General features: G+C 42.3%; 1 protein-coding gene and 1 non-coding gene across 8 annotated transcripts in view; both read left to right on the forward strand.

The window, feature by feature from the left end:
- The first annotated feature begins 5,453 nt into the window (after positions 1-5,453).
- TRNAR-CCU (transfer RNA arginine (anticodon CCU)) lies at positions 5,454-5,526 on the forward strand. Its single transcript has one exon. It is a non-coding gene; the product is annotated as a tRNA-Arg (tRNA).
- Positions 5,527-6,044: 518 nt separating this feature from the next.
- LOC132431236 (putative RNA-binding protein Luc7-like 2) overlaps positions 6,045-24,303 on the forward strand; it is a 70,361-nt gene continuing 52,102 nt past the window's right edge. For 2 of the 7 annotated variants that reach the window (XM_060020980.1, XM_060020973.1), the window contains exons 1-3: positions 19,425-20,445; positions 21,193-21,284; positions 22,240-22,323. In XM_060020980.1, coding sequence (XP_059876963.1) covers positions 22,286-22,323 — 38 coding nt within the window. In that variant the 5' untranslated portion in view covers positions 19,425-20,445; positions 21,193-21,284; positions 22,240-22,285. Of the gene's footprint in view, positions 6,299-9,469; positions 9,591-18,845; positions 19,328-19,424; positions 20,446-21,192; positions 21,285-22,239; positions 22,324-24,303 lie in introns of those variants that run through there. The other 5 variants (XM_060020975.1, XM_069541025.1, XM_060020974.1 and 2 more) reach the window with 5 other exon arrangements.

Raw genomic sequence — 24,303 nt, forward strand, 5'->3', positions numbered from 1 at the left:
TCTAGCAAGTCCAGCTTGCTGGGTAATAGTCACCTCTACTTCTGAGTATTATAATGTACTGCAGTCTATATGCTACAGGATGTTATCAGTAAGGTTAATTTGCTTAAGAGTAAGACATTTAAATGGCAGAAACTACTATGTAATGGGAAGTAAACGACATAAAAATCTGTAAACTACACAGATGGAATGACTATCTTGCTGAAAAGTATTTACAAGAGTTGTCAAACTTAAAAATTACCTATTTTTCTTTTGCAAAAGAGGCAAGTGTTTCTCATTTGCTGTCCTCCTCTGTGATGACAAGAGGGTATGAGGAGTATGCTGCTGTGTGGTCTGCAGTCTGGTTTTTGGCAGCCAGCATTCATTCCCATATCCTTATGTATTACAGGGGCTAGATTTATGGAAACATTCCCAAACTCCTTGCCTTCAAGGTTCTGGATGTGATTTCTTTCTGCTTAGATGTATTCATGAGGTATTTTGTAGGTGGGAGGAAAAAGTGATATTTTTTCTTCTGGCAGCACCTAGCAAAACGGGCAGGCCATGGGAGACTTAAAGTTCTGCCGTAGCTCCCAAGTAATCTCCTATCAGCCCCTACGTGAGCACTTGGGGACCAGCTCTGATCAGCAGTGGGGGGACCTGTATTTTTCTGACCTAGGTGATAGCAGCAACCTCCCAATACTCTGAACTGCTGAACGTTAGTGGCAGCTTTCCTTAACTCCTGCAGCTCTTCTAATAGTGCCGTCAAGCGTCTACTGAATTGAATGCCCTGCACTCAGTTCCTTTCTGCTTGAAAAGCCTGCAGTGGTTTCTCTTTTTCTGACGGAGCCCTGATGGATACAGGTGCATAGCTGATCTTCTGAAAGAAATGAACATACTTAATGGGTCCTTTTAAGCTAAAAGTGATATTTTAAAGCTAAGTGAGGCACTGACTGCCTTTTTAAAAGAAACTCACGCAATGAAGAAATTTGAGAATGGATGTTTAGAAATGTTTTATCACTATGTGATTTTGTTGTCCCAAATGATGTGTTAAACCAAGATTTTCAAAATAATAAAACATACTGTATTACATTGCATTTTCAATAAAATAAAGAATAATAATCTTTCTTTACTGAGAGAAATTAGTACTTTTTTACTGTTAATAAATAAAATAAAAATATTTTCAAAATATTGTTTTTCTTTTTTAAAATATACGTTTTATTTCTATTTTGTGCACGTTTTAAATGTGTCTACTACATTGAATCAATAGTACATGTATATAATTTAAAAATAAATACAAGGGGGAGGCACAGGATTTTTACCACAGTGGATACACAATCAAAGAAGTTTAGAAATCACTGCCCTGAGACACGCCATCTCTAGAATCACGATTGATGGAAGCGAGTGCCTACAAACGTCTACTCTCAGATACACCCGCTTTCATTAGTCCTGGCTCTTTCCCACCAAAATTTCCCCCAGATTCCCAAGCTCATGGCCAGGTAGCTAGTCACTGCTATAGTTGCAGTGTTAAGACTGGACCTTCAGGGTCTGTTCCTACAGTTTCACTGGGCATAGAAAACTTGTCCCAGAACTCCTCCTGTACCCTCCCAGAGCTTGAAGGACAGAATAATGGTGGCCTCACAGTGGGTGGAGACTGGAGGTAGGGTCTGTCTACTTAAATCCCCACGCCCACACACACACACACACACACACACACACACACACCACCCCCACCCCCCCCCCCCCGAAGATGCAGATTCTGCAGGTCATTTGGGTCTGTGCTCAAACGTCACCTTATCAGTAAGGACCTCCCAGAACGCATTAGCAGGTCTCAATCCCTGGCCCCTGGCTTTCTTTTTCTTTATAGCATTTATCACCATTTGATAAATTTTATGTTTTGCTTGTTTATTTGATTATTGTCTGTCTGCCCCTTTCTAGAATGGAAGCTTCATGAGTAGAACTATTCTACTTGTGCTTTCCCTGGCATCTGGAAATGCCTGCCTCACAGCAGATGCTTAATAAAAATTCATCGAATGACAAAATATTCGCTTTCCCAGCCTCCCCCGAACAACATGGGAACATAACCCAGGCCATGCTAATTAGAAGTACTCAGCCCAGAACTCTGACTCTTAGGTAATGACTTAATCTATTCTGGCACAAGTGGAAGCAGAGGAGCCAGCTACTGCCAGTGTCCTGGAGCGACAGCTTTGATGCCATTGTCCAGCCCCTGTCCAGTGTCACTGTGTTAGCACTGCAACTGCAGCGACTGTGCCTGCTGGTGTTTTCACTGGACCAGATCTGGGACAGACTTTGAGGTGAGGTTTCTTGCCTGTGTAGCTTCTAAGCCTAGTGTCTAGCCTTACCAGGAAGTTCTGAGAATCACCCAGTACCTTTTTAATAAAAATCCCTTTTCTGCTATAAATTCTTTTTTAAGTTTAAAAAATAGGCTTTGGAGTTAGATTGCCTGAGGTCAAATACCAGCCTTATCACTGAGCAGTCAGTAAAGTTGGCTAAACCAAGAAACTGCCCTGAGCTTGTTCCCACATTTCTAAGTAGGTAAAATCCGAGTACTACCTCATAGGATTGTGGTGAGGGTCGCCTGTGAAGTGCCCCAGGACATAGTTTGAACCCTGGCAACCCTAGGTTATATAAGGTCAACAGAAGTGTTTTGTTTGACAGACAGTATTGTTTTTAACTGATTGCTAACACTTAAAGGGGCATTGCATAAAAATTCTGGATTTACAACTTCTCTTGAAAAATCAGCAGCTCTGGCAACACTGTAACCACATTCCTACTTGCAACTAGATAGAGCTGAAAAGTCTCGCTCCTGTGCAGGAGGCAGGAACCCACCTGCCTGATTCACTCTTGTTTACCTGCCTACTCTCTTCTGTAGGGCTTTGGGTATGTAGCCCTGCACTAGGAATATAAAGATTTTCCAAAGTTGCAAAATTATGAAGTTTGGCTAAATTGTCTCTAAGAACTTTTCTAGACTGATTTGGTTTTCTGTTGACACACAGTAATTCTAAAATTTAGTGGAATTTATTCCCAGACAGCCATTTTATTATCTTTAATGTTTCTTTGGGTTGACTGGGTTTAGCTGGGCAGTTCTCTGCTCCATATGACATTGGTTGAGACTGTAGTCATTTGGGGGTGCCACTGGATTGGGACACTCAAGATGGCTCACTGAACATGATAATTCATGCTGTCAGCTGAGAGGTCAGCTTGGCGTATTTCAGGACTCTTCATGGGCCGTGGGGTTTTCACAGCATAGTAGTTAGAAGCAGATTGTGAAAGTTGCCAGTTTTAAGGCCTGGGACTCCAGAGAAGTCCCAGAACATTCTATTTTAGTTAAATCTGGTCACAAAGCCAGCCTAAGCTGGCTTTCAGGTGTGGGAGGGGTGAGTAGGATGAGTAATAAGCTTCACCTCTTGATGTAAGAAGCATCATATGTATGAAAGGGGAAGATCTTGGGGGGCCATCTTTGGTGACTAGTGGCTACATAGAGCTAACATTTTATGATTATCTATTTACTCTTGCTTTAGTGTAAAAATGGAAGAAAAGAGTCTCTCTGCAGTTCAGTAAAAAGGAACTCAGAATTATGTCTTATTGCCCCTTATCATAACGTATCAACAGTTACTGAAAACCTACTTCCAATTAATTCTCCCACTTCCTCAGAGCTGGCTTAAATTTGCTACATCTTAGAAAGTTGGATAAACAAATTTCTACTAAGAGGAAAATAGCTGACAGCATTCTTCTTAACTCCCTGCATATTTGCCTTTTAAATATCAGACACTTGTGAATTACAGGGTGATAAAATGAATATTTTATGAGTGTGACAGGGAGAGATCAATTCATTCACATTAAGTCATACTGGTTTACTCTTGAGTTGATTCTGGAAGTATCAGGATTCCAGCCCACGTGAAAAATTGATCAAGTTGGCACAGCTAGAGCTGGTGACCCCTGAGACGGACCTATGAAGAGAGCCCCATGAGAATGGGGAGTCCGGAGTCTGTGCAGTTGCATCTTGGCTTGTGAGGAAGATGATGAAGCTGAGACACACGTGACATAGCTCGTAAAAGGTAAGATTACATAGAGAATCTAGAGGAGCCCACAGGAGGTGAAGTGAATCATTTTAACTTTGCCATGCTGACCATAAGGGCCTGGAGAAGTGTCTGACCTAGACTTCCCGAAGAAACTTGAAGCCCAAAAGGTAAATAGGAGTATTAATGCGAATGGTTAAGATTCAGGCAAAGGGAATAACACAAAATGTGGAGAGGGGGGCTTGCCTGGTCCTGGAAGATCCCACATGCTGCAGAGCAACTAAGCCCGTGTGCCACAACTACTGAGCCTGCACTCTAGACCCCATGAACCACAACTACTGAGCCCGTGTGCCATAACTACTGAGCCTGCACTCTAGAGCCTGCGAGCCACAACTACTGAGCCCACGAGCCACAACTACTGAAGCCCACGCGCCTAGAGCCCGTGCTCCACAAGAAAAGCCACCGCAATGAAAGCCCGCGCACCGCAACGAAGAGTAGCCTCCGCTCGCCGCAACTAGAGAAAGACCGCATGCAGCAACAAAGACGCAATGCAGCCAAAACCAAATAAAATTAATTAAATAAATCTATTTAAAAAATGTGGAGAGGAAGACAGAGAAGTTCGGCTACACTGAGCAGAAGGTGAGAGGAGATGAAGGTTAAGACACAGGCAAGGGTCAATTTAGGTAGGGTCCAGTGGTCTGAAATTTACCTTACGGGCAACGGGGAGCCACTGCGAGATTTTAAGCAAGGGGTTAGTCCGCTGAGACTCAGAAGTGACTTGTCCAATTTATTCAAATAGGAAAAGAAACAGAAAATTAACTCCTAATTGTTTATAATTAACTAATTCCTAGTGAATTAACTAATTCTAATTCCCTGCTATCCCATGTTTACCACTAACCTGCCAATTCAGAAGGCAAGATAACCGTTTCTAACTGGCCACTTGCTCTGCGGAAATGGCCTGTGTTTCAACCGGAAATAAAATGACCGCTACGCACGCCCCCTAATGGCAGGATGCAGCCAAGCCAAGTCCGGAAAGCCGCAACACCGGAAGGGGCCGGCTGTTTCCGGTGAAAACCCAACGAAACACAAGCTCAGCGGGCGAATCTGGGAGATTCGGCTAGCGTGCCCAGTGCACTCGGCTCCGCGACGTCGTATGCGCGCTTTTGCGCAGGCGCAGCAGCTACCGCGTAGGAAACGCGTACGCAAAACCGTGCGCGTGCCCGATCTCCGTCCGGCGCATCGGTGCTGCTTCGAGGGTAAAACCTTTGGAGCTGTGAGGCGGATATTTGTTCTCTTAACTACAACTCCCAGCATGCCTCGCACCTCATTAATGGTACTAAGTGTAGTTTCCTAGGATAGGTTAAAAAGAAGCTGAGATGACGATGACGTACCAAGGAGGAAAAAAATTGAATACGCTGTTTGAGCACATTATTCACCGAAGCCCCAGTGGCCTAATGGATAAGGCATTGGCCTCCTAAGCCAGGGATTGTGGGTTCGAGTCCCATCTGGGGTGACTATACTTTTGCCTTTAAAATAATAAAACTTTTTACCTTTCCTCCTTCTTAAACAATTATAGCGAAAAATACTAACTTAATTTTACTCTTTAAAGATGGAAAATGTATGCGTGGTTTTTCTAGGTGTGAGGCTACAGTTTGCGAGAATCAACATACTCCCATTCCCTTCTTGTGAGCCGTAACCCCATTAAGATTTCTGCTAAGTCAGTACGTTGAATTTTGACATCCCCTCTAGACATAAAATCTTCTCAAAGTTTTCTACTTCAAATTGACACCCACTTCCGACATGCCCTCATTTTCTTCAGAGTCAATGGTCTGTCACCGAATGGCGTCTGAAATGACGCAGTCAGGAAAGGAACTAGGACCTTCTTTTCCCTTGCCCGGCCTGTCTCCAGGCTCTTCAGTTACACTCGGCTTTCGTTTGCTTTTGTCTTAACACCTTAGGACGCCGCTCGGTGTTCGATTAATAACGCTCCGCAAAGAAGGGAAGTGAGACATTCCACTGTCCTGCAGTCGATAGGGGGAGCCGGCAGTCTGGTTCCGACCGTACCATTAAGCGGCTGAGCAAGGGGGTGGTGAGGGAGTAAGAGGGGAGTAGGGCGCCGTCCCGCGCCAAGCTCGGACGACGGGAAAATGGCGGCCTTGGGGTCACCGCTGCGTACTTGGCGAGGCCTTCTCCGAGAGTTGCGCTACTTGAACGCGGCCGCAGGCCGACCCTATCGCCACACCCCGGCCTATCGGTACCTCGTGAAGGCTTTCCGTGCACATCGGGTACGGAAGCCCGTGTCCGGGGGCTCCAGCGTCCCTTTCCCGGGAAGGGAGGGAGAGTCGGGTCTGGGCAGGGTGGAGCGCGCCTGGCCTTAGCCCTCATTTCTGAGGCTCTGGTTCCCTCCAAACAGATCGAGGACCGGCGGGAAGGCAAAGTCATCCTGGGGTGGAGCCGTCCCTGAGGATTTCATTGGCTGTCTTTGGCCTGTGTGGAGGGGAAAGTGAGAAGGAAGTGAAATGGCGGAAATAGAGAGGGACAAGAAAAAAGATGTCCTTGGTGGAGAGTGTAGAGTCCCAGGCCACAGCATCTACCCAACACTCTCCTTCCCGGAGGAGAGCTATTCTAGGAACCGGTTTTTGATGCAGAGAGGAAATATTGGGCGCTTCTTGAAGAGCAGGACTACGCCGCTTCGGGGAATGGTGCCTTGCAGAGCTGAACTAGAAACCTCTAATGAGGTGGTACTGTGAGTTACAACATTAACGCGATATGTGACCAGACAACAGTTTTTCCGCCTGTAGTAGATAAATATGTACATATGGGAGGCCGTCATTCTTGGAAAATCCCTTTGTGAAATCCGCACTCCTTCTACCCCTTAGGCAAGATCGGATGGAAGATAGTTTCTTTCTTCAAAAGGGGCAACTGAGGCTCGGGGACAGTTGACCTGTACAAGCACATGTATAGGAACAGCTAGGCTCTAGGTTACTTGGTTCCCAAATAAGAGTCTTCCATTTAATTGCTGACTCTAGAGTTCCTGATCTGGCTTGGAAAGACGTTGCAGCCTTTCTCAGAAATATAAATTGGAGAGTCAGCTTGGGCTTTAGCAAAGGAAACTTAGCGTCTTTTGAGCAGTGTGGGAAAGGGGAGAACCGTCATCCTAACTCTTGATTTTCTGAACCATGGAAGTTAGAATGCAAAATGTTAGAACTAAACTTCAACTAATTTTTTAATTTTTTTTTTTTGCGGTATGCGGGCCTCTCACTGCTGTGGCCCTTCCCGCCGCGGAGCACAGGCCCTGGACGCGCAGGCCCAGCGGCCATGGCTCACGGGCCCAGCCGCTCCGCGGCATGTGGGATCTTCCCGGACCGGGGCACGAACCCGTAGCCCCTCCATCAGCAGGCGGATTCTCAACCACTGCGCCACCAGGGAAGCCCTCAACTAATTTTTAAAAGGTCACAATATTAGGGACTGTTAGGAACTTGGCTAACAACGACGAATAAGAGCCACATGGGTGCTGTCTTTTAAGAAGCTTACAATCCACCCGAGGAGCCATATAACCAAGGACTTAGAATAAACAAGTGCTAAGGGAGTAAATAGACAACAGGGGTCCTGGCATACAGAAGGGGTAGGCTTTCAGGAGGAAATTCATTAACCAGGGACTTGAAGAATAAATTCGAGTTAGCAAGTAAATGGGGGTTGGGGAAGATGAGGTCCAAGTAAAGAAGGTGCATAACTGAAAGCCCAGAGGTGGAGGAACTGACAGGTGAGAGCTGCTAAGGTTTAGGGTGTGGTGGATGACGTGGAGGAAGATGAGGTAGGTGGTAGGCAGCAATTTAAACTTTATTGGAAATGTAATGGGAAGTCACTCTTAAGATTTTTAAGGTGACATGATTATAGTTGTACCTAATGGAGGCAACATTATTGCCCTTGAGAAGGCCTTGGTAATGGCTCTGAAATTCCTTGGAAATACACCTGAAATTCATGCTAAAAATTCCAGAAACACCACTCTGTGAAATGCATATGAGGATATGGGGAAGGGTTCTATTTCCTGCTGGCTCAGAGCTAACTCAATCATCTATGCCCATTTTCTCTCTCCTCTCCCTAGGCTGAAGGGATTCAGTTAGGGAGGGATCTCCCCTTTCTCCATAGAGAAAATACAATTTTCTATTTCATTAGATCTCTTGGTCTCTTGTGGTTCATTTACTGTGTAATATTGCTGATGCTTCTCTCCTGACTCCTCTGACTCAGGCTGAATCAAGATCAGTTACGTTCTGTCCTATACTAACATAGAATTCCTGTTTCAAATTCTATCAATTTAGACTTATATAATAGAAATGAATGTTACCCTTTGTTGATGCTTGACATTAGTGTTGGTCACTCATAAATTTTTAATTATAAAAAGTTAAATTGATTAAAGCAGATGAATTTTATTTTTGAGCAGCTTATAGGTGCCATTTTCATATATGTGATCTGCAAATCTTAAAGCACACATTCTAGTTTTCAGATTCCAAACCTAGATATTCAAGTAAAGAAAGGTCAAAGAGAGACATGTAGGCAGTGGTGCCCAAAGATTAATCCACACTTGAACAGGGCTCCTTAAGTCATTTGAGGCTATGCACACATCTTTGTCTTACCTTTCCTGCCCCTTTCTCACAGCCTCAGAACATAAAACTAGTCAAGTAAAGTCTGTGTACTAATTTAATCTGGAAGTTAATTATGATGAAGAAAAAACAAAGTTTGTAGTCACTTTGGAATGGATATGACATTTCCAGCTTCTAAAGGTCATCAGAATACAGATTTTTCAGATGAATAAGTAAATTGTGAGAGCGAGTATAATTAAGTAGTATGAACATATGCATATTACTTTTATTTATAAAACCATTTTGTTACTGGTGAGGACAAAGCTATTTTTCAGAAAAATAAGTTTTTAATTTTCATTGAAGTGAAAGGCATATGCCATATTAACCGAAGTCCACAGTCACATAAAATAAAGCAGCCCTTCATTTGTTTGAAGGGGAGAAAGTTCTGTATTTTATTCCTTAGGTGACGTTAATGATCAGTGACCTGACTATATTCCCCATCTCTGCCATTAACCAACCATAGAGCCTCTCTGGGCTTTAGTTCCCTCATTCGTTAAATGAGGGTGTTGAACCAAGAGATAAACTTTTTTCCAGTATTAAAATTTGAGGACATGATGAAATGCTTCAGTGAAACTCTTTGTAAAATTCCTCTTTGATTAACAGGTGCCAGCTTTCCTAATTATCAACAGTTACAGAGTGCCTCTATATATGTACAGAGTGTCTTTATATATGTTATTAAGTATACACAAACACATGTTTGTATGTCCTCTGCATTTACTTTCATTCTAGAGAATGCTTGTTTAATAAAACTTTCTCTGTGGACCTGTATCTGCAGCTGGGCTGTTAATAGAATATCTGACCTTGCTACTTCTCCAGGTCACCAGTGAGAAGTTGTGCAGAGCCCAGCATGAGCTTCATTTCCAAGCTGCCACCTATCTCTGCCTTCTGCGCAGCATCCGAGAACATGTGGCCCTTCACCAGGAATTTCATGGCAAGGGTGAGCGCTCAGTGGAGGAGTCGGCTGGCTTAGTGGGTCTCAAGTTGCCCCAACAGCCTGGAGGGAAGGGCTGGGAGCCATGAAAATGGAGAGATTCCTTGGATGCTGCCTTCATACAAGAATTTAATAATTTCTATCAATATGTATTTATCATTAAATTTTTTTTAAAGTTTAGGGGTTTTCTCTGAAATTTTGTTGACTGAATTTCTCTGAAATTTTGTTGACTGAGGTTTTCTTAGGGAGGTTTCATCTTTACTCTCAGTGAATTTTCTGAAGTTCCTACACTAGGCTGCTTGATGTTCTTGATTTACTTTTAAAACTCTTTAGTTTTCTTTTTAATTTAAAAAGTAATACAGCCTATTAAGGAATTCAAATGGTACAGACATAAAATAAAGCCCTCTTACCTTTTCCCTTGTCCCTCCCTCCCCTCTCCCAACCCCCATTACCAGGTGGTAACGATTACTAACAGTTTGGTGGGCATGTTTCTAGATGTTTCCTATGCATAAACAAACAATTATACATATATACCTTTTATCTAAGTACACAAATATGATGTTAAGGTCCTGGTAGGAAACAGATGGCACACTCATACAGGGTTACTGAGGAGAGTTAATGAAGGGATATTTATAAAGATGTGGGTTGAATTAAGGTCAACAAGACAGTGGGGGGCTGTTATCTCCCAAGCCTGACAGAGTTGACCCTTAGGTATAAGAACATGGCCACCACTCATCTGCAGGCTGCAGGAAGGCTAGGGAGAGGGCAATGGAATGAGCACACTGACCGCTCCGCTTCTGCCGTCTACCTTCCATGTCAAATTGCTCTTCCTTCTGAATTCTGTCTCAGGGTGAAGGGCTCCATAATGCACTTGGCTGACCAAGTCAAGAACTTGGGCTTCATTCTGTATTTCTCTTTCTTCACTCTCCAGATCCAGTCAGTAAGTTCTGCTTTTGCAAGAACTGTTAGCATCACTGTCTCTGTCCTAGTTGAAGCACTGGAAATCTTTTGGCTGAAGTATTAAACTAGACTCATAAGTGGTCCCCTTGCCTCTAAAGCCCTAAATGCCACAAATAAAAATTCTCTGTGAACTACCAATAGTTCTTTATCTGTGCCCCCTTTGTGGTATATGTCAGTTTCTTCTGGTATTATAATTGTAGACGTATAATCTCTTTTTCCCTGGACTGTCAGCTCCTTTAGAGTAAGGATGCTGTCTCATTCATTTTTGTAGTCTATAAAGCGTCTTCCACAGTGACTTACATAGACAATTATTCAGTCAGTGTTTTGAATGCAAGGCTCAGTTCTACTCACTAGGAGAACAATCTGAACAAAAATACTCCAAGCACTTCAAAACATCATCTCTTCTAAGAGATTAACATTAGAATAATAGTATTAAGAGGTCAAAACAAGCATTTGTTCAATTGAACTGATCAAAAAAATAAAAATGTTTAACATACTATTTCCCCCTGTGTTATTTCATGGACATGGGTATATTATTATCTGAAGATGTTTTACTTTGCTAAGATGAAGAAAGCAAAAGGATTAGGATAGATTGATGTTTTGATTCCTTTAGTTAAAATATTGTGTGTATAACAAATAACTTTTTTTCTGGCCGAGCCGAGCAGCTTGTGGGATCTTAGTTCCCCGAATAGGGACTGAACCCAGGCCACAGCAGTGAACGCGCTGAGTCTTAGCCACTGGACTGCCAGGGAATTCCCGTAACGTTTTTAAAGAAAGAGATTTGAGGCAGAACTGCCGAAAAGGGTAAGAAATACTTACGGGCTTGCAGTCATATAGACCTAGGCTTTAATCCCATCTTTATCATTTACCAGCTGTGTGATCTTGGGTAGGTTAGTTGTCCTGAGCTTGTTCCCTCTTCTGTAGAATGAGAATGCCAACAAGGTGGTTGTAATAAGTGAGAATAATGTTTACATAAAACATTTGCACAGTACATAAGTGCCTGACAAAAAAGAAAAACTTGTTTTCTTCTTAAACCACCGCACCCTTATTCTTTCATCATGAACCCTTCCTCTAAGCCCTATTGCCACCAGTCTTCTGAAATACAGACAACTTATTTCCCATGGTTTAAATGATTTGCTCAGGCCATTTCTGTCCTTATATAATAACCTGGACCTCCTATCAATGGTCTTACCATCCAGAATTAGCTGAACTCAATGTTGGAAATAGACGGAATTGACTCTGTATTAGTGATAAACTTTCTATACTGGGAATGTCCTAAAAGTAGGGACTCCTGAGGTTTTGGCACTGTGTTAACTCACTATAGTTTTTGATGTGGTACATGCTTTATCACATTCCTTTGCTGTCTGTTTTTCTCTTCTGACTGTCCTTTAACTTCAGCTGCTTCCTCTCACTGAATTCTATTAGTATTTAAATATGCTCAAGCCTCTTCCATCTAAAAACAACTATAGTTGACCCTTGAGCAATTTGGGGGATTAAGGGCACCAATCCTCCACAGAGTCAAAACTCTGAGTTTAATTTATAGTCTGACTTCCACGGTTCTGCATCTGCAGATTCAACCAACTGCGGGTCGGGTAGTACTTTGGTATTTATTTATTTTTTTATTTATTTATTTTTTTGCGGTACGCGGGCCTCTCACTGTTGTGGCCTCTCCCTGTGGAGCACAGGCTCCGGACGCACAGGCTCAGTGGCCGTGGCTCACAGGCCCAGCCGCTCCACGGCATGTGGGATCCTCCCGGACCAGGGCACGAACCCATGTCCCCTGCATCGGCAGGCGGACTCTCAATCACTGCGCCACCAGGGAAGCCCTACTTTGGTATTTATTATTGAAAAAATCCACGTATAAGTGGACCAGCACAGTTCAAACACATGTTGTTCAAGGGTCAGTTGTACTCAGCTTTAACTCAAATATCTTTTCAGCTCCTATCTTCTAACTCATTCCTCTTTGCAAACAAATTGAATGTATTCAATGAATTGAATGAATTTATTCAGTGAATTGAGTGAATTTTCATTTTCTACATTTTTTTTTAAAGTCTTTATTGAATTTGTTACAATATTGCTTCTGTTTTATGTTTTGGTTTTTTGGCCGCGAGGCATGTGGGACCTTAACTCCCCGACCAGGGATAGAACCCGCACCCCCTTCATTGGAAGGCAAAGTCTTTTTTTTTTAATGTTTATTTATTTATTTATTTTCTTATTAGTCATCTTGGAAGGCAAAGTCTTAACCACTGGACCGCCAGGGAAGTCCCCACATTTTTTAAACTTATATTGAGGTATAATGTACATATAATAAATATACAGGTGAATGAATAATGACAAATGAATGCATCTGTGTAATAACCACACCAATAAAGCTATAGAACATTTTCATTGCACCCCAAAAGTTCCCTTGTGCCCATTTGCAGACAACCCCCCTTCCCCACACCTGGTCCTAGGCAACCACTGACCTCCTTGCTGTAATCATAGATTAGTTTGGCCTGTTCAAGTATTTCCTCCAAATGCAGTCATATAGTATTTACTCTTTTGAGTTGGCTTCTTTTGCTCAGCGTACAGATTTTGAGGTTAATAATCCATGTTGTTTATGCATTTTTCATGACCATTTATTCTTTTTTTTTTTTTTTTTTTTTTTGTACGCGGGCCTCTCCGGTTGCGGAGCACAGGCTCCGGACGCGCAGGCTCAGCGGCCATGGCTCACGGACCCAGCCGCTCCGCGGCATGTGGGATCTTCCCGGACCGGGGCACGAACCCGTGTTCCCTGCATCAGCAGGCGGACTCACAACCACTGCGCCACCAGGGAAGCCCATGACCATTCATTCTTAATCCACTGCAGTCTGGTTTTTCGCCCTCTATTAGAACTGCCTTGCAAATTTACAAATGACCTTCATGCCACTAAACCCAATGGATCATTCCTTCTCTTGCTGACTCGTAGGGAGTATTTGCCACTGTTAACCTTTCCTTCCTTTTCTCTTGGCTTTCATGATACATTCTCTGCTTTCTTCTCTCATTGTAGCCATTTGTCTTCAGTTTCCTCTTCTGTGTATCGCTTATATGTTGGTGTTCCTCATGTTCAGACCTAGGTCCTTATCTCACACTCTACATGCTTTCCCTGGGTGATCACCTACATTCCAAGGCTTTAATTATCATCAACAGGCTAACTCCAGTCCAGCCCCCCCTGCCAAGCTATAGACCCGTCCAGCGGCCAGACACCACCACTTAGGTGACTCAAAGGCATCTCAAATTCAGTGCATCGGGCTTCCCTGGTGGCGCAGTGGTTGGGAGTCTGCCTGCCGATGCGGGGGGCGCGGGTTCGTGCCCCGGTCCGGGAGGGTCCTGCGTGCCGCGGAGCGGCTGGGCCTGCGCGTCTGGAGCCTGTGCTCCGCGGCGGGGGGGCCGCAGCGGTGGGAGGCCCGCGTACCGCAAAAAAAAAAAAAAAAAAAAGAAAATTCAGTGCATCTAAAATGGAAACTCCTCATCCCCCCATAAAATCCCTGGTGTTCCCTGTTAGTTCATTGACATTCTCACTTAGCCACTTAAGTCGGAAATCTGAGTTATTCGAGACTGCTTCCTTTTCTTCACATCCTCAGCTAAATAATCGCTAAATTAGATTTTACCTCCTAAGAATCTTGACTCGCTATTGCTGCTACCCTAGCGCAGACCTCTTATCTCCTGCATCTCTTCTCTGAACCACTGCCCTCCCTAATTGGTCTCGTTAAATCCAAATTGTGCTCTTCAATCAATCCATATTCCACTATGTACAGATCTGATCTTGTCTCTCTCCAGCTTACAACCCTTCAAGTTAAACTTTAAGAAGGGCCTGCAGGATCTGGCCCTTGCAAAATATCTTGAGCCACATCTCTACTCCCCTTACATTTGACAGTCTAGCCATACCGAAATTTGGTTCTAGGAGCCATGGCCTTCTTTCAACATTCTGCTGCGTGTGGCTTGCGGGATGTCAGTTCCCTGACCAGGGCTCAAACCCACGCCCGCTGCAGTGGAAGTGTGGAGTCCTAACCACAGGACCATAAGGGAAGTCCCCCAGAATTTGAATTTTTTAATCTACATTTAAATTAACAGGAACCATGTTTATAAAATTTGATGTTAGGTATGTACTCATGCCCCAACGATAATTGCAGTATTAAATTTTACTATATAGCCTTTATTTATTTACTATATTAGTTTATAAATTACAGTAAAATGCAGATTTGTCTGCTCTGGATGGCTAGCAAAATGTATGCTACTTGTACCTATTCTAATTTTTAATTACCTAGTTTCTAGCATGTATAGATTAAGAGTATATACTGTTCTTATAAGTTCCTGTTTCCTTATGAGACCTTATTCCTGAAGGAATGGATATCATTGCTAGAATGTACACAAAGACATATTCACAGAGGTTTTTGTTTTTTCAGATAAGAGTTACTAAATTTTAAAAATTAAAAAAGTTTACAAACAAAGAGAACAAACTTCTGTTAATGATAGTCTAGGTAATTTGGATTAACCCTTCTGTTGAAGACAGCTAAAAAACGTGGATGAAATTTTTTTTTTAATTCCTAAAATCATTAAAGAGCTATTAAGATAAGTAGGGAAATACTAGGCCAAATCTTAGAACACAAGAACCAAGAAAAGTAAGTGCAGCACACAAAGGCACATTTTTGGCTTCAGGGCATTTGCCAGTTTAGTAGCAATAGCTTCAGTATTGAAACTGACCTGTATTTTTGGTGGGATTATAGGGCTAGTGAGGCAAAAGACAAAGTCCAGGGCCCACCAAGGTGGGCACTCTAATAAACTCACACTCACTTTAAACTAGGACCCTGGAGTTCACCCTCAAGTTTGAACTGGAAATTAAAAAAGCCCTTGCCAGGCTTTCAGACCATATTTTTGCCATTTTGGTGCCAAGGGAAATTAAAGCATTGAATTTGTATCACGGTGATCCTTGACAAGTACTTCAAGTTACTATCAGAGAAAAATAAAAATCCTCTCTGGAGAAAGATAGCATTAAGCCCTACTTAGGGCTTATATTACGCCTACACATAGTTTTTCATATACATGGTCAGCACACAAAGATAACTAGACACAGAAGAAAACAAGACCCCATAAGTGAAAACCAGGAAATAGACAACAGAAACAGAAAACATCAGATATTATAATTAGCAAACTCAGATTACAAAACAATTATGATCACTAGGGTCAAAGAACAGCCAACCTTGGGAATTTCATCAAGGAACCAGAAACTATAAAAAATGACTTAGATTTGAAAAACCAAATACAAATTCTAGAACTGAAAAACTAAAGAATTTAATGGATGGGTTTAACAACAGACTAGACACACTGGAAGGGAGATTAGTGTGAACTATAAATTTGTCAGAAAAAAAGCATCAAGAAGGTAGCTTGGCAAGACAAGGTGGAAAATGTGAAGAGAGTAAAGAGACATAGAGGAAACAGTGAAAACTTTATTTGGAGGTCCAGAAGTTGATGAATGACAGTATTTGAGAATAGCTAAAAATTTCCTGGAATTGATAGATGTCAGTTCACAGATTCTAAAAGCTCAGTGAATCTCAAGCAGAATAAATAAAAATAAATCCACACCCAGATACATCATAGTAAGTTGCAGAAAACCACAGGCAAAAAGAACAAAATTTGAAAGCAGCCAGCTGTCTTCAAAGGAGTGACAGACTGAGAACTGACTTCCCAGGAGCAACGAAGGCTGCAGAATGATAGAATCTATGTGCTGAAAGAAAATAACTTCCAACCTAGAATATCCATCTAGAATTGAGAAAGGCAAAATAAAGGTCTTTTCAGATCAACAACAATGGAAGAGTTCCTTACCAGCAGGCCAACACTAAAGCAAACCCTGAGGCAGGGTAGGCAAACTTCCCTAAAAAGCTAGATAGTAAATATTTTAGTCTTGCAGGCCATAGGGTATGGTATCTGTCACAACCACTCAACTTTGCTGTTGTAGCGCAAAAAAACCACAGACGATAACAAATCAGTAAGCCTGGTGGTATTCCAATGAAACTATTCACAAAAATTGGCAATGGGCTGGATTTGATGGGTCAATTGTATATTGCTGACTCCTGTTCTAAAGTTTAAACATCAGACACAAGGGAAATGACCCCAGATGGAAAGGCAGAGATTCCAGAAAGAAAGCAGAGTGGTAAATAAACAAACATCGATTATATGAAACTTGGTTTTAAAAAACATGAACTGGGAATTCCCTGGCGGTCCAATGGTTAGGACTCTGCACTTTCACTGCTGTGGGCCTGAGTTCCATCCATAGTTGGGGAACTAAGATCCCACAAGCTGCGGGGTGCGGCCAAAAAAACAAAACAGTAAAGAACTAAAACACATGCTTAACAAGAGCATGTATCTTGGGAAGAGGTTAAATGGAGTTAGTTTTCTAGGTTCTCTGTATTATCTCTCTGGGGGAAGTGTAAAGACTTTGATACATTAAAAACGCCCCTTATAACTTCTAGGGTAACTGCTAAAAGAATAAAAACAGACTAAAATTTTCAAACTACTAGAAGGGGAAAAAATGAAATGATTAAAAGGCAGACAAGAAAGGAGAGAAAATTAAACATAAAACAGGTGAGACAAATAGACAAAATAAGAGCTTTAAACTCAAGCACATGTGTAATTACATGAATATGAATGATTAAATGCTTCAATTAAAAGACAGTGAATATCAGACTATTGAAAAACAAATGGTTGTTTTAAAATAAGAGATACATCTAAAATGTAAGCAACCAGAAAGGTAGAAAGTAAGAGAGGGACAAGAACTAAAATCTCTTCACTGACACATAACATTTCAACATTTTAGTGTATTTTCCTCCTAAGGGTATTGTATATGTAATAGGGCATTCCTCTCAGACATATTAATTTGTAAATTTTTCTTTTATTGTAAGTAGTTTTCAAAGGATGATATTCCAAGTATTGGAGTTGTTTGAATTTTCAGTTCTCTGAATAACTGGTGGGAAACTACCTGGTCAGTTACTAAACACTAGGATGATTCTAAGATTTTTGTTGGCCCAGTATGCATTTAAAGGGATCTTGGGGGAATTCCCTGGTGGTCCAGTGGTTAGGACTCGGTGCTTTCACTGGCAGGGCACAGGTGCCATCCCTGGCCAGGGAACTAAGATCCCTCAAACAGCGCAGTGCAGCCAAAAAGAAAAAAAGGATCTTGGTACTATGATTGTTATTTTACGTAAATTTTTTACTGATGTTGATATTAAATTATAAGTTCCAAGACAATGTATATAAAATCTTAATGAAACAAAAAAGTTTACCATTATTTCCTTGCAAAGTACCTATGTCTCATCTTAAGGAATTAATATTTTACAAAAATAAGTTAAAACCTCAGGGCAAGGCTCTGGGCTAGGATTTTCTGCTAGCTCATTTAGTCCTCACAACAGTGCTATAAGGTATGTATCTTCATTAGACATGAGATTAAGAAATAAATCGCTGCATGTCCCCACAGTTAGTAATCGGTCGACCTACATCTGGAATGCAGGGTGATGGCAAGCTAAGAACCCACAGGCTTGCTTTTCTGTTGTCAGCGCTGCTGATACACTGAAAAGGCCTTATCCTTCAAATTTAGCTCTCAAGCAGGAAAAAAATTCTCTACAAGATGACCTCCTTTCCTTTGTTAGAATACTGCTTAACTTTTATAGCTTCTAATTTAGACTAACAGCTTCCTGCTATATATAAGTAACGATGACAAATCCGAATGGGGTAGGTGGCCTGTTTCGTAGTGCAGTAATTTCAGGCGTTATTTCCTGAACCTGATTTATTCCAGTTGGGGGTGCTTAAAGCCTCCTTGCATAGATTAAGGAAGATGACCCAGCTGTCAGATATCCAGGGCTCCTTCTGTAGAGGGTCGGGCAGCAGTGAGAAAGGAGTCGAGGCTACACGATTTTCAGGTGGGCCCTTGAAAAACGAGTTAATCGGTCAATGAATATTCGTCAGGAATACGCCCGGATTAGCTCCTAAGACTGCTAACCTCCGTCGAAAGGACGGGTATGGTCTCTACTTACTTTAGACTCGGGCTAACCCTCTGGCACACTAGCTAGCTTGGGCTGGTTAGCCAGCACAGCGTGCAACGCTGCCCTAGCAGACCTGCAGCCTGGAGCGTTTTCGCGCCCGGGGCGGATCCGGCTCTAGGGTCCGTTGAGGCACCAGAGTCTCGCGAGATCTGGAGGGCTGGGGCGGGAGAGGCCCGCGTGCACGCGCCCGAGAGCCGTTAGGGTGGAACCCCTCCCGCACGGGCCGGGCGGAGCAAATACAGTTGGACGCTAGTTGGTGGAGCCCCCGCGGGAAACGACTAAGCGCGAGGAGCGTGCGCGCTCACGTCGCGGCGACGGTGGCGGCGAGCGGCGTCAGAGCTTGAAGGGGGGGTTGACGTCTTCTGGCGGGTGGCAGTGTTGGAGACGAGAGCTTGGTTAGCCGGTATTGCTTCTGTCCCAGGAACCCGACGGAGAGTGAGGGAACGAGGGTCGCTTTCGGGGGCTGCTGTCTTCCACGTACGCGTCGTCGTGAGGAGCGCAGCCCGGACTCTCCTGCAACCCCTCCAGCTCCCTTTTCCGCACGCCTCGAGGCAGCGGCGGCAACCGAGACAGCGTCTCACCTTCCCCCACCCCTTCCCCTTGTCCCCCCGCCCGAGAGGGCCCGGTCTGCGCCCCACCCCCGTCCGTCCGCCCGCTACGCCGCCGCCATGTCGGCGCAGGCCCAGATGCGCGCGATGCTGGACCAGTTGATGGGCACCTCCCGGGACGGTAAGTCTCTGCCAGTGCCCTGGGGGTGGGGGAAGGGATGGGGAAGGCGAGGGAAGGGTCTCCGCGGGCGCACCTGGGCTTGTGTGTGTGGCTGAGTAAGGGGCTCCTAGATTGGTAACACGAGGTCCCGGCTCCCGTCCCATCCAATCAGGGCTGGGCAGGCGGGCCTGGGGGGCGGCGACCGAGCGGATTGGCGGGAACTGCTGCCAATGGGGTCAGGCGGGGCCTGGAGGCCGAAAGGAGAGTTTGAGCCTTGAGTGTTGACTTGGCTGGGACGGGAGAGCCCACGTCTCTTTTGCGTAGGCGGGCGGCCTGTTTTGTCGCTGATTAGGTACCTGCGGACCGCTAAAGCCTCCGCCCCCTGAACTAATTCCTTAACCCAGAGCTTTGGGATCAGTCCTCGTCGCCGCCTTCCAGAGTATCCAGGGAGAACTGGCCCCCATCAACCACCCCCTTACCTGGGTCCGGAGAAAACCTTTACTAGGAATCCAGTCCCAGGGATGAAACAACCATTCTTATGGGAAAATCTGACCCAAACCATGGTTTCTTGAAGCGGGTGTGTTTGGCCCATTTTGTGAAAAGAAGGATGTTACGGCCTGTTTTTTTCCGAGAGACCTCCATTTTGTTAGACAATTTAATAGAGGCTTTGTTCAGTAAATATTGACAAACCTTGCTTGTGCCCCGAATAGAACCATTTTGAAAATGTGGTGCCCAGTGAAGTAGAATTGAGGGGAAACAACGATCCTTTTAGGCGCTTAGGTTAGAGCTTGTATAGAAAACCACTAATGGCTGGATAGCTTTTTGTCATAGAGAATTTCTAGATAAGATGAAATGCTGATGCTTTTTTGGTGGTGATAATTAGTAATGTACTCTTTGATATTCGACTCAAATCCATGCTAATATGGAGGAAGGGTCTAGTTCACTACTTTTTCTCTTAAAGACAAAGCCAATACTTGCTCATTTTTGTATGTTGCTTGTTCAGGCAAATAGTTTCTTAGCCATTAAAGAAATGCTTTTTTTTGACAAGTTATTTAAATTGTTTGATGTAAGAGAAAAGGCACACTCAACTTTTTAGCAGTCGTTATTACAATTTCCTTGAATGCTTTGCAGCAAAATATGTGAGTAAAACATTTTATCGAATTCAAATGTTATAGCAGTGTATACTTTGCATGGTTTTTCAGTGTTCCTAGTTCAGTTGTAATAAATACCCACATTTGGAACTTATCTTCGTAGAACGTATAGAAAAATAGGTGTAGATCGCAAACCTACTTGTGGTTGTGTAGAGAGGAGGCAGGATTGGGAAGGAAATGAATTTCATTTGTGTAGTAAAGCCTTGAAAGTTAACGTTAATTAAAAATGCCACTGGAGAAACTTATCAGTTACCATTTTTCACTTTTAGATAAGAATGGTTTTTTATAACATATGGTATTGAGAAGGGACTTAATCCAGAATCTTAGCTAACAGAATAATCTTTGTAGTAAAATTATAGAAATCATTTCATTTAAGACATACTTTACATGATCCTTTTAATCCTAGATGGGTACCGTTTTGGGTACCTTCTGCATGGATTGAATTTCCTAATTTTACTGGGAGGGTAGTTGAATCAGAGTAACTACTATCACCTGATAAATTTCCAAACTAGGTAGCCAATCTAATATTGCAAAGCTGAATTAAAATGTGTGTGTGTGTGTATATATGTGTATACGTATATATATATACACACACACATACATATATATATTTTTTCTATTTGTGTAATTAGCAGACACTTGGGTTTCTTAAAAATCCACTCTGCTTTGTATACAAATAAATTTATATTTTTATGTGTCTGTTACTGGATTTTTTTTTTTTTTTTTTGCCTCCAGACTAAGAGGATTTACCAATGAACCCATGTTTACAAGTCCACGATATTATTTAGCTGAAATGACTGGATTTTCACTGCTGTGTTGGGCCAGAAGTAAGAAACATACTACTTTCAAGGAAAAGAATTGAATTTTTTTTAGATACCCAAATTAGTTCTTTTATGTATATAAGACAAGAATCAGAGTATTCTTTTCCTTCTTACCAGATAGTTAATGAGTTTACATACTTCATCTTATGATTCAGGACCTTTAAATAATTAGGACTTTTTTTTTTAGCATACAGTCAACTTGAAGTTATCCAGGGATAGGGGGACGTGGATACCTTCCTGAATAACTCATGTAATTTGAAACCATATAATGGGAAGCTTTGTATTGGACACAGGAACAGCTTACAGGGAATGCTGTTGGGTATCTTTGGTACTAAGAGGTGGAAATGGGGATCCAAGAGGTGGGAGAGAGATGGAAAAGGTAGGTAGGAGGGTATTCAAAGCAGCTGTGTCCAATTTTTTTTCTTTTGAATCCCAGAGACTGACTATAAAGCAACCACTCATTTTGTCAGGGTGGCAGTAACCACCCCCTCAACTCTTAGTGTCCTGTCTGTGAGGCAATCTGAAGTGGCACAGGAGGCCCAGAGTACTTTCTCTTTTACCTTCTTTGCCCCCCTAATGAAAGATTTATTTCCTCTTCCCCTCCCCCAAATTAGAATTTTTAATTAGTTTCTTTCTAAACTTCTTGGAGATTTAAGTCTGTTAAATGTAACTTACTTTGAATTACTTAAATTGGTTAATCATGTAGATTACCTAAACTTTACTGAAATTCTCAGAAATAGGAGTTTTAGTAGGGAAATGGAGAGGTAATTTTGGATCCCTGGGCACTCCCAGAAAGGACAGTCCTGGGTGAGTGGTGGAAGTGGGAGGCTTTGGACAACCAGAGGGCAGCATGATGGTGCTGGGAGGCTGGGCAGGGGGATGACCAGGAGGTGGGAGAGGAATGCATAAGGGAGGTGGGAGGGCCAAAGACAAACTTTGCCTTCTTTGCAATTTTGCCTAGGGCCCTGGTGGTGGCAACCGCCTGTGTGCCACTGAAAATCGTGCCGATGCCTGGCATACTGCATAAATGGAAGCAGGGTACCGCGTGAGTTGAAACATTGGTCACACTATATAAAGTTTGTATATGTGAATCAGTGTAACTCATACCCATGTAACTGGGGGTCTGACTGTATTTGGATTTTTCTGATAAGGCATCATGGGCTAAGGAAAAGAGCACTGGGCTGAGACTCAGGAGACCTGGTTTCTAGCCCCAGCTGTACCTCTAATTGTAACTTTGGGTAAGTCACTTAACCTTTTTTGCCTCAAGTTAAATCTATAATTTGTTAAATGAGAAGCCAAGTAATTTCCTATGTTATCCTCAAAAATGTTGAAAAATAAGTATATTTTAAGTTTTTTAAAAGGGAGGAACCGTAACTAGATATAAATTAGTATCTTATTTTGTCTGAAGTTTAAGATACATTAAATTTTATAATTACCTTTGTTTTAGTTGTTAGCATTAATAGAAGGGAGAGGGGCAAGTTGTCTTCCCCGAACACACTCCATTTGAAAGCAAGGAGGAGCAGCACAGGAGAAGTCAAGCAGCAGTTCAGCTGAATTGTCTGTGTGATGGTTGGAGGAACCTAGTGTCCTCACACAGACTGTAGTTACTTTTGTTGGGTTGGTTTAATTGGAAGGATGTCCCTTAGCTAAAGCCCTTCTGCCAACAAGTGCAGTTTAGTTATGAGAAGTCTCTGGCCCTGACCCCAGAAAGGCCTTGCAAGGTTCCAGGGATAGGAATTAAACAAAATTGAGGGTGTGAATTTAGATTATATCCTAAGTTTAGCAACTAAAGAAGTTACAGAAGGTAGTTTTGGGGATTAAATACCTCTTAATTGCTTATAACCCTTAAATGGGAACAGAGACCATCTTGTAAAGGTTATACCAGGCCAGAAATGGCATCTGCCCTCAAAAACAACCAGTAGACTAATGGAATTCAGATTATAGATTAGAATTTTATAGCATAGTTAGTTGTCCGTTATGGTTAGGGAATGGTTAGGGGAAGTTGAAGCTTTCAGATAATTTTAGCTGTTTTTGATGGTAATCCTTCTGACCATATGATGTTCTTGCTCAGTTAATAGAGTACATTAATCATAATTTAATATTTTTGCTGATCACGTATATATATGGTAGTTGTAGTTTATGGGATGTAAAATTAAAAGGATATGCATCCTAGGAGATACCCAGGAAAATACAGTTCAGAAAATCATTTACTTGTACCTAGTACCTAGTTTAGTGATATGTAACTGTTGAACCTATAGGACAGTATGACCTCGCTGGCTTTCTGCAAAATAAATTATTGAATCAACGATTGAAGTAGCGTTTTCTTCAGTGGATTTTTTTCGTAAAATCATCTTTACTGTAATCTGTGTTCCTTGACTTGTCATCAACACTGAGAGCATTTTCTTTTCATTTTCTCTCATTAACATAATGAATCATATTTATTTCTTGGTCAGTTGTAAGTCATTCTTCTATTCCACTTGGATTGTTCATTTTAAGTGAAGGAGGCATAGCCTTTAATGTGCAAATATACATTTTTTTAAATAATGATGGGCTATATCTAACTCTAGAGCTTGTAAATTCTTTAACATTATAAGAAATTTTAGCAAACATAAGGTTAAGTAGTTAAACATAAACTTAAACAGAGTTTTAGTAAATATTTGATTTTATCGGAAGTCCAGGCGTACCAAAACACTGAAAACTCTGTTAACACCCACATAGTGAATCCATTTAAAAAAACTTTAACTCACTTTGAACTCTGAAAGCTATTTGTCTACAGAACAGCCCAGGTGATAATAATATCACCTCTTACAACTCTGCATTGTTCTTGGATTCTCTACAGTTGTTTAGCTCTCCTCAAGTAAATCTATGCTTCTAAGACATTTCTTTTGCTTCGGGTAAAAAAATAAAAGCAAAGAAAAATCATTTTGTCTGTCAGTCCATAAGCTTTATAAGCAGCAAGTAAATACTTTGATTTGGTTTGGGTTAGATGTCATATAAGGATAAATGGTAGTGAGCTACATGTTCA

This window comes from Delphinus delphis, chromosome 9 (genome assembly GCF_949987515.2).
Source record: "Delphinus delphis chromosome 9, mDelDel1.2, whole genome shotgun sequence".
NCBI lineage: Eukaryota > Metazoa > Chordata > Mammalia > Artiodactyla > Delphinidae > Delphinus > Delphinus delphis.